Below are 10,274 nucleotides of genomic sequence, written 5' to 3'. Positions count from 1 at the left end.
CACTCGAAACGAATTAATGATATTGTTTGTTCTGGGTCAAAGGTCCCCACGAATTTTCTCTCTAGGCGATCTCTGAATTATTTATGGTGTGCTTCGTTTCTAAGCCGTGCAACTAGTTTTGTTCGTATGCACTCCAAATGTGAGCTGCATCAATGCCACTACCAGATTTTTGGCATTCCTCGGATTGATTACCATTAACATACTTCTTTTGGCGATTATCTATACAAGGTTACGTTGATATATCATATATGACTTTGAAGGAGATGGAACTTTCATGCTTATCAAAAAAAAAAAAGAACCTTTAATAATTCCACAGCAGATGCCATGGACTAGGACCCCAAAATATAAAATGCTGTCTTCTCTAAGATAAATAGATAACAGGTTTCACGATTTTGACCAACCTTGTTCGACCGAGCAGTAGAGCCATAAGCCTGCATTCCCCTTTGTCTTCATCACAAACTATGTGTTTGATTCAATAAATATTTTCCTATACTTTTTGCCATTTCTTCGTTAAAAGTTGGATTAACAGAAACAACCACCTGCAGAAGGTGTTTCACAAAAGCATTAGAATTTAGAAACCGACTTGAATTACTAGCAATGAGATTGCTAAGTGCAAGTCTGAAACTTGTACATACATACCTTATCTGAACTTCTGACAATTTCTATCAACAATAGAGTTGGAAAGGTGAGTTTTCTAAATCCTTTCGTCACATCAGAGGAAGGTTTTTGAAGTAAAATTAACACAGATTTGGTTGGATTTAATAGTACAAAAGGAAAACAACCAGTTTTCAGAACAAAAAATATAAATTCATGCAACGACACCAGACTAAGCTAGCCTTGCCACGTTGTTATGATCAGGCAAAATATCTCATATTCGCACAAAGAGCAGGCTCTATGAATTGGTTGGGCACCAGAGAGTTCCTCATAACTTGTTAGCCTTAGCGATTGCAGGTGGATACACCATATTAATAGTGGAGAAGAGACCTGCCTAGTTGTGTTGGTGATAAAATAGCAGGATCCCCTTCCCTTACCAATAACAAATGTTAGCATATCCAATCAAACAAACAAACAAATGTTAGCATAATATTTATTTCTCTGACTGACATGTTTGAACAGTGTTGCCCGTCATCTGATGACAACAACTTGCAACAAATCAAAGGCAACGGCGGGGGCTGCAAACTCTCGTTAACCTTTTTTTTTTCATGTACAGAACCCAAGTAGATACTCTAGCCGTTTAGCAAAATTTCAACGTTGAAAATAGAGATGGGAAAATCACTTACTAATTGATGAACTTCAATGCCATAATATACAATATCATTTTTACTTGCTACTTCTTTCTTTCATTTCACTGATCAACGCCAAAAATGCACATATCCATTCAATCTCTCATTAAGAGAACAGCGAACATATTCCTCAAGAACCCTCATCCCCATATCCAAAACAAAGAAACAAAATAGAGAAATATAAAATAGGCCTAAAGATATAATCGCCTTAGGTTAATTCTAACATTCACTTGCGCTACATGTCCATCCAAGACAAAGCTAAATACATCAAAACAAATACTATGGACACGTTACCTTAAGCTTTCCCGTACTTTATCCAGATGTTCTTCAATAAGTGAGTGTAATGCATCAGTGAAAAACCAGCCTGAGAAAATACAAGTGGAGCGATAATTAGAGATCAAACCTCATAAGTCATAACTACTGAAATTTCAGAGAACAATCGGATTGAATGGTGATCTATGAGAGAAATAAATAAATAAACAAACTGCACAACTACAATTTAAAAGCTGAAATTTATTATAGAAAAAAGTGGGTGATTAAGAAAATTTATTGAATGGTGTGTTGGTGAAGTTGCACAAACCAAAGGTTACGAGTGTAAAAAGGAGTACGAGTTGGGTAGGATCACGTTAGAAACTTCCAAATGCAGAAAAGGAATATTGAATTTTGGAATAGGGGCAGGTAGTATTATGTGTGCAGTTCTAAAATTCCTATGGACATAAGGAAAGCATAATGGACATCTATAGCCAAATTGGTATCATATATTGTTGACGAATTTGAAACACTAAGGTTTCAGTGTCCATTTAGAAGTTCAGATGCCTGAATGGAGGCATGAAACACAGCTTTACAGATACTCTATCAAACCATGGTGAGGAGAGAACTGCAACCTATTAAAGAACTTCCCCCATGATGATTCCTATTAGAGACCAAGAGAAAATCACAAGTACCCAACAAAAACTTGAAAAGGTAAACTGATCTAGAACATTAATTTGCATGGAGATCTTCATTTTTATCGTCACATAGTCAAGCATAAGTTGACGGTTTCCATCCATTTTTCTAGAATGAGTTCGTGTTACTTTCAGTGAAAGCCATGAAGAGTGAAACAGAGTAGGAATTCAAACCTGAGATGAAAAAATGACTGCATCCATATGTTTCTTCAACACAAATTACTACCTTTTGATTTACAACATTATAAAGCAGATTTTAATAATTCTGTAAGATCAGTACATAGTTATAAAGAAAATAGAGTGAGTATGATCTTCGAAACACTTTTCAGTTAGAATCGATTCATATACAAATAATTCACTCCTAATATGCCATCCTGGATTTAACGTCAATATTATGACAAATAAATAATAGACACCCCTAATTATAATGTTCCAATTAAATAAGCAGTAAGCCTTCGCCTCTTTCTATGGAGAATTCGTGCTTGATTAGGTAAGGATTTGAGCTACAAGTTCTTAGCAGCCTTTGTCAAACAAAAAATTTTGCAATTCTGAACGAGAATTAGTCAATCTAGTTTCAAACCATGCTTAGATTGGTATTCATCTTGCTAAATCCAGCCATTTGTCCTGTCCCATTTGGTTTAGCTCATGCAGTGGAATAAAAGGAGTCGACGTGTGATGGATTTTGGTGACAAGGAATAAGGAAACCCATTGCCTCACCTTTTCAATGAATGGATGAAATACCCTAATCAATCCACAACCTGCCCCTATAATTATAACCCTTTTCTACTTTGAAATGAACCAGATGAAATTCATCTTCACTTCCACAAAAGTAAAGAAATTTTGCAGTAAAGATGGGATTTTGATACCACAAGGATACCATAAATCTTCATCAATTTGGCATTCACAAAATACAAGAGGTAACACATCTTGTTTATTTATGAACAATTCAACTCCATCTAGAATACATTGACTTCTTATAATTAGGCAATTCTCACATTTTGATTTATCTATCACATTTTTCGGTTGACTTTATGATTAATTCTAGAATTTGACTGCATAAGGTGATTAATTATATTCAAAGAAGAAAATTAAAGTAAATATATCATTATTCAGAAGGTTTAATAATTAAGGTATTCAACATAACTGAGAAGTATCCCAGCAAATTAAATTGAACCTGGACAGTGAATTGCCCAGTTCCGTCAGCTGCATCAGTAACAAGAACAACTTGTCCACATTTCATCTGTCCTGCCAAAATATTTTCAATGACACGAGAAAATTGTCAGAAAGTTCAAGTTTTTGGCCCAATTAATGGCGAACAATTAGTAAAGTGATATGTCACACATAACCTCTCATACATTCATACAAAAGTCTATTGTGAAGAAGGGTTGGTTAGTAAAATAGTAGCGGAAAAATAGAAAAGAAAAAGCAAAGAACATCCTTGAAAAACATACAGCTATATACAATAAGTTAAGTGGCCTCACCTTCTCTAGGGCAATTGATGCAGTTAGTCCTGAAGTAAGCATTTCAACAACTTCTGGAACAAGTCTTGCAACCCAGAAGGATGTGTGTTGAAGGGAGCTAAATATGAACAGAATCTCAAATTGAGATACAAGTATCAAGCTTAGTGGAAACCTGAAAGAATCTAAAACAAAGAGAGCTAACTCAAACCTATGAACAATTACAAATAATGTTTTTCTGGATAGTATACCAATGTGAATTCAGCATAACCACCAGAACCGATGACTGCAGCAGGAGTACCAAGTTATAAGCTTCACCCACTGCTGCAATTACTCCAACTTCCTGCAACAATAAAAGTTCCCAAAAGAGTTCCCAAAAGTTCATAGAGGAAGATAATCTTGTAGTCTTTTCTTTCCCAAAACATTAGCCCTATGGGCCCTGATCTATAATAGAGGGAAAGAAATCACATTTGCAAAGATAATTAGAACGATAAAAAAAGAAGTAAATTTTTTCTATTCTATATTATTCCAATAAAAATTGAATATAGAGTACAAACAGGGATAAAACAGAAACAGAATGACCCTGGTGTTTCTGGCTTCAACAATTCCCACATTACAAGACTACCCCTAAAACTCCCCCTCTATTATAACATCTGCTAGAGACTATTAGCATTGCCCCTCTGAAACATTCTTGCTGCACCTCCTGGGTACTTTAATATAAATTTCTTTTCCAATCAGAGAAAGAAAAAGAAAAAACACTTCCCCTCAAGTTGGAGTATATATATCACTCATACCCAACTCGTTACACATTTCAACAAAATTAGATTTTAAGGATTAAGAAAAGCTATCTCCCAATCGATTATCAGACCTGACAGGCACTTGCAGTAGGAGCCATAGCTCTGTATATGAATATGACCATCTCAGACCAAGCTGGAAAACTTGCTTTCTAAATCTATGTTGTAGAAACATAGGTTCCTCCTTTGTCTATGGCAGAAGTCATTCAGCCATCATTATGGGAACATTCCTTCAAGAAATTCATCAAAATTATCATCATCATCGATTTTAGTCATTCTACTAGCTGAAATTGAAGCCTTTTTTTCTTTTCTCCTTCTCTCTTGGCCCCCCTCATCCTCTGAACCATCATCACTCTTTGATCTATCCCTCCTCTTTCTCTTCTTGTCCTCTCCTTTCTCTTCCTTTTCAATCTTTTCTTTCTCTTTCCTTCTCTTGTAGTGAAGCTGATCTGCACACCTCTCACATGTTACCAATTTAACAAGAGCTTGTTTGCTTTCTCCAGCTTCAGAATAAGAAAAATTCACCTCATAACTCACCAAGCCATCCTTTGTGTCACAATGTCTGCTACCACATATGAACTGCCCTTTCCCAGACATGACTTCCTTCTCAGTCCTCCACCTCATCCCAATCTTCCCAGTCTTGTAGTGGGACATATCAGCTATGCAGTATTCCTTAAAAAGCTTGTCATAGTACCGCTTCACCAGCCTCTGCTCCCACGATGTCTCCAAATCATCTTCTTCTGTACGTATAAACCGGTACCCTTCTCTTAGCGTGTCCTGATCAGTTTTCACTGGTAACCTCCTCTCGTTCGTATCTTCTTCGTTTCCGTAGTATCTGACATAATCGTTTAGGAATTTCTTGTGACGATCATAAGCATTGAGTCCTCGAACATGAGCCTGGTATTGTTGTTTTTTCTCTTCTCTATTGAAGATTGCCGATTTCAGAGAACCGAACGACGCCATGTCGTATCCCCCGAGCGAGGAAGAGGCTGCTTCAACAACAGTTCACCGACCGCCCTCCGCGAAGTCCCGTGGGTTCAGGCGCCAACCACTGGTACGGATTTCAGCGACGGGTGGGTTTAACCGATCTTCTCAGATCGTAATTGTGGGCTCCCCGATACCTAACAGAGGGGAAGAGAAGGGGATTTAGGGTTTTCAGTTTTCACTATAGTATTCGTAATTAGAGCTTGTAAGTACAGAATTGTCCCTACACCTAGAATAATAACATCTCTGCCATATAATGTATATTACAAGACTGCCCTTAACAATAAAGCAATTTACAAAGGGACCAAGAAGACCCTCTCAACGACCCGAAGGGTCAAGGTTTAACACCTAACTTAACCGCTTATTTTTTAAAATAATTTAATTTATTTATAAATAACAATTATAATATAATAAATTAAAATCTTCACTCAATTGAGTCAATTATATATAGTTGTGTGAATTTATATCAAATATCAATTTTAAATTCATTAGATGAAAATCATATCATCTTTGGGTATTTTTTGGATTTTCATGAGTTTGAGGGATATATTTATAATTAAATTTGGCACATTTGTTACACTAGGCTATTGTGTTAAGGCTTTCTTGACAGAGCACATGGAACGGTGAGACCGTAACAAATGAACTTTTGTCAATACATGATTATGGGCCTCATAAATCATTGAAACAATGAAATTTTGATTATAATATGACTTCACAAGAGTAAGCTTTGCATTGCATTATTCTCTAGTTAAACCTCTCTTTCTCGTACGAACATAATTTACCTTCTCTCGCGACCCTTGTTTATAGCAAACAAATTCCCTTCTAATAATTTCACCACTCTTGTTTTTCTGACTACTCCACAATCACATACCAAATCCAGCTTCCCTTGCATATTCATTATAAAAGTTATGGGTTTCATCCAAAGATGTAAATTCTTGGCCAATTTTTGACATTTGTTCAAACCTTACCGAGACACATAATTTACATCATTAGATGAGGAGGAACCCATATCCATATGTGAGATGTCATCCATAACTGTACAAAGATTATCCTATAGTAAGACATACACAACACATCATATACATTGGTTATATACACAGCACATCATGCGCATCACATTATATAACAAAATAATTATTAGCCTCAAATAAGAACATTAAATACACAAAAAATTGCCCTAATTTATTGACTGGGTTATTTGACAAATGAGAATGACTGTGTCTCCATGGTTACTCTTCCCCAATTTTAGGTTATGGCTGCATTGTAAGTTGTATTAAAGTTTGATTCATACACAGGCCAACAAAAACTTCAAAAATATATCTTACTAGGTCGATTTGGGGCTTTAAGGTGGTCTTCCTATTGAGTGTTGTCGGCTGGAGGTAGTCGATCATAGAAAAGGCACTGGAGGTGGGAACGAGAGAGAAGGGAACGCGAGAGACAGAAATTGAATTAGAGAGGAGGACTAGGGCTCTTAAAAGATATGAACCGTGAGGTTGATCAAATGGTCATTATTTGATACCATGAATTGGGATGCTATATGATGGAGAATTAAATTGACTAAAAATAAAAGTTTTTACAAAAATACTAAAATGTCCCTGCCTAGTGAAAAGTGCTAACACAATGATGGGCAAAATGTCTTTTTTTTTAATAAAAAAAATAGAAGACGTACAGGATTTGAATTCAAAACATTGCCGCTGTGCCAAACAGGCACATTAACACTAGAGAGAACCCAACAGTGATTCATTGCTATCTATCAAGCTATCCTCTTCTCCTTCAACTTCCATTCCAATCCTTTCAGAAACAACTAGAAACCTTTAAACTGTGATTTAAAGGAAAAACGGAGGAAATGGTGCAGGAATCAAAGATGAAGTACGAGGAGATTCGTGAAAAGAGATTGGAAGAGAACAAGAAAAAAATGGAGGAGCTCAAGCTCAACAAGCTCTCTGTTTCCCTCCACAAACCCACTCCCAGGCCTTCCCCTGTAAGCCTTATTGTATGCAAATACGCATGTATTTTAGAGACCCAAATGGCCAAATGGGCTAATGGTTTTCTGTTTGGCATAGGCGAAGCAGAGGGTCCTGCGCCGGACAGTGGACTTGACGCCCGTCAGGAGATCGACTCGAATGGCAAACAAGCCACTTCGAAGCTATAAGGAAGTAAGGAAACACACTCTCTATTTATCTGACAAATCAAGAATTTATGAAAAGGACCACTGAAAATGCTTCAAAAAATCAGTACTATTTTTTGACCTTTACATCTGCAATTGATTTGTTATCTTCTTCTCTGGTTCCCGACAGGTCCCAATCGAGCCTTTGAAGATACCCAGAAGGTTAATTAGTGTAATTCATCCTTTTAAAGACATAGTTTGTACCTTTTTTGTAAAGCTTTCTGGGAAAATTAAATATTTTTTTTGTGGGTCTCTCTTGCATCAGTAGTTACAACAGAAGAAATCTTCTGAACCGAATGTATGCTTCGAATGAAGAAAGGATATATGCAATTGAAAGAGCTGAAATACTTGAATCGAATTTAGAATCTGAATACCCAAGTTTTGTGAAGCCCATGTTGCAGTCACATGTGACTGGAGGATTTTGGCTGGTGAGTCAATGATTAGTCTCACAAAAATGGGTAAATCAATCATTTTCTTTGGACTTCTTGTAGGTTTTTTATTATTCTCTGCATTGTATCTGGAGAGTCAATCTTTTGAACAGGGTCTTCCACTCCATTTTTGCAAGAAACACCTTCCCCACGTCGATGAAATCATTACTTTGGTGGATGAAGAAGGAGATGAGTTTCAGACTAAATACCTTATTGAGAAAAATGGTCTTAGTGGTGGCTGGAGAGGGTTTTCCATTGAGCACCAACTAGTTGATGGGGATGCACTTGTGTTCCAACTAGTCAAGCCAACAGTATTTAAGGTAACTCTTGACAGATCAATTTATGCTTGGATCAAAGCACAGGTGGCTTATGAACTTCTTGCTTCTTAGAGATCTGTATGTTTTACTGGAACTTGATTGTTTAATTTAGACGGCAATATTGAGAGTTTTCTCAATGTTTTCTTGGTGTCTCTCCTAATCAAAAATCTGATTTAGTAGATACTGATATAGTCTGCAGGTCAATTTTAGGAGACATGTGTGTCACTGTGTCTCCCTTTCCAACTGTCTAGGCTTTGCATTCTTCCAATGATGAGAAATTCTTGCTCAAAATTGATATCAATTTTTTTTTCATTCTAACCCTAGAGTGATAATTTGGGTTGATTGGTCACCATGAATGGTGATATTGGGTTGGTAAATGTATTGATAATTGGGTTGGTTGGTCACTATGAATGGTGATATTATCTTCATTGGATTGCTTTTAGGGACTTTAACCTTACAAAGTAAACTAATATTTTTTCTTCTTGCTAATGATCTTCCCACAGCAAAATGTATTTTGTGTTCTAACTTCTACCAAGTATACACAAGCTAAGGCAATAAATTATTTCCAGGTGTATATTATCAGGGTATATGAGAAGGAAGACAGTGAAGACAAAGAGGTGGACAGTGGAGACAAATCAGATGTCACACACTTGGATAGAAGTGCCAAAAGAATTAGAGCAGGTGACTGCTTTTGAATTCTTGTACTTGATTTTAATGACAACTTATGAATTGTCTATCTGATTAGCCATAAAAATTTGATTCTTTGAATTGCATTCTAACTTCTAAGCATATGGTCTCTGCATTTATTTTTCCTACAAATGTAACAAATGTTGACCATAAATTCTTAGGAACGAGCAATCGTATGTGTTGTGGCTTAATTTCCAGATTTGTAAAGATTGCTAGGGTATTGGAGTTGTTGCATGAAATACCTTCTGCTTCTGGGTATTAATTCCTAATATGTTATATGTTTACTTCTAATTGTCTGTTATTGCATTTGGCAGGCAAGAAACAGTAGGCTGTAAACTTTTTAGTAGGTGATTTACAATGTGGCTTGGAAGCAAGCAGTTGCGCAAAACACACTTGAGGCTTTTTGACGGCCAACTGAAGCATGTGGTCTCTGCTCTCTGTAGCTATTCACAACAGGGACTAATTTTTGTTTACAAAACAGTCTTCTAATCATCTGAGCCAGTATGGTAAACTCTGCAGTTGCTGGATTTTTCTTAGTTTTGGTGGTGGATCTCCGAGGGACACGAGACGATTTGAGGAATGGAAACACCATATCCAGTAGGTTGTTTTGGTTAGAAAGCTTTATTTAAACTGTATTACCTCTCTTGTTTCTAATGATGATTGCTAAACATGCCAAGTGAATTGCATCATATCAGGCATTACAAAAGAAAATTACTTTTCAGAAGTTCAGGGTTCAAAAGAGAGATTTTTAGGCTTTGTGTCCAATGCAACGAGGAGAGTGCATCTGCATGTCGTTTGGAGCGCAGTAAAATACGATAAATCTAAACATAACCTTCTTTTTCATGTTACAGAGACAAGGGTGCAGAAACTCACTGTAAATAAACATGCAAAGAGATGTAGTAGATGCAATGCAGATTCAAACATGAAGCAGCAAATGTTCATATAAAACATATTTTCCGGAACTTTGGTGGCGTCTAGAGGCAGCGCCCTCCGAAATTATTTTTGGGGCTATTTACAATAATACATCTCCTTAAAATGGAGATGTTATCCATGAACAAAAATTTCTCGCCAATACAGAGAAGAATTTCAAAGCAACTAAGCAAGCATTGCATTCAAATGGTAGTAGCAAACCAAAACAAACTGCTATTATTTTGTATATGAAGAGGAATTCTAGACAAACACATGTAATTTCATGTACAATCTAAAGTGATAC

The 10,274-nt window shown here is 36.4% G+C and overlaps 2 protein-coding genes across 2 annotated transcripts; one reads left to right on the top strand and one right to left on the bottom strand.

Annotated features, from left to right (window-relative positions):
- Positions 1-4,179: 4,179 nt before the first annotated feature.
- On the bottom strand, positions 4,180-5,663 carry LOC120001546 (protein FRA10AC1). Its single transcript, XM_038849927.1, has one exon. It carries the CDS (start codon positions 5,439-5,441, stop codon positions 4,695-4,697), a length of 747 nt encoding a protein of 248 aa, XP_038705855.1. The 5' UTR covers positions 5,442-5,663; the 3' UTR covers positions 4,180-4,694.
- A 1,509-nt stretch (positions 5,664-7,172) lies between these two features.
- Positions 7,173-9,779, top strand: LOC120002969 (B3 domain-containing protein At3g19184-like). The gene is made up of 7 exons (XM_038851846.1): positions 7,173-7,443; positions 7,526-7,618; positions 7,760-7,791; positions 7,898-8,057; positions 8,171-8,377; positions 8,944-9,055; positions 9,376-9,779. The coding sequence occupies exons 1-7, from the start codon at positions 7,309-7,311 to the stop codon at positions 9,387-9,389; spliced, it is 753 nt and encodes a 250-aa protein (XP_038707774.1). The 5' UTR covers positions 7,173-7,308; the 3' UTR covers positions 9,390-9,779.
- The last annotated feature ends 495 nt before the right edge of the window (positions 9,780-10,274 follow it).

Source organism: Tripterygium wilfordii, chromosome 7 (genome assembly GCF_013401445.1).
Source record: "Tripterygium wilfordii isolate XIE 37 chromosome 7, ASM1340144v1, whole genome shotgun sequence".
NCBI lineage: Eukaryota > Viridiplantae > Streptophyta > Magnoliopsida > Celastrales > Celastraceae > Tripterygium > Tripterygium wilfordii.
This window is presented reverse-complemented; position numbering and strand designations above follow the sequence as displayed.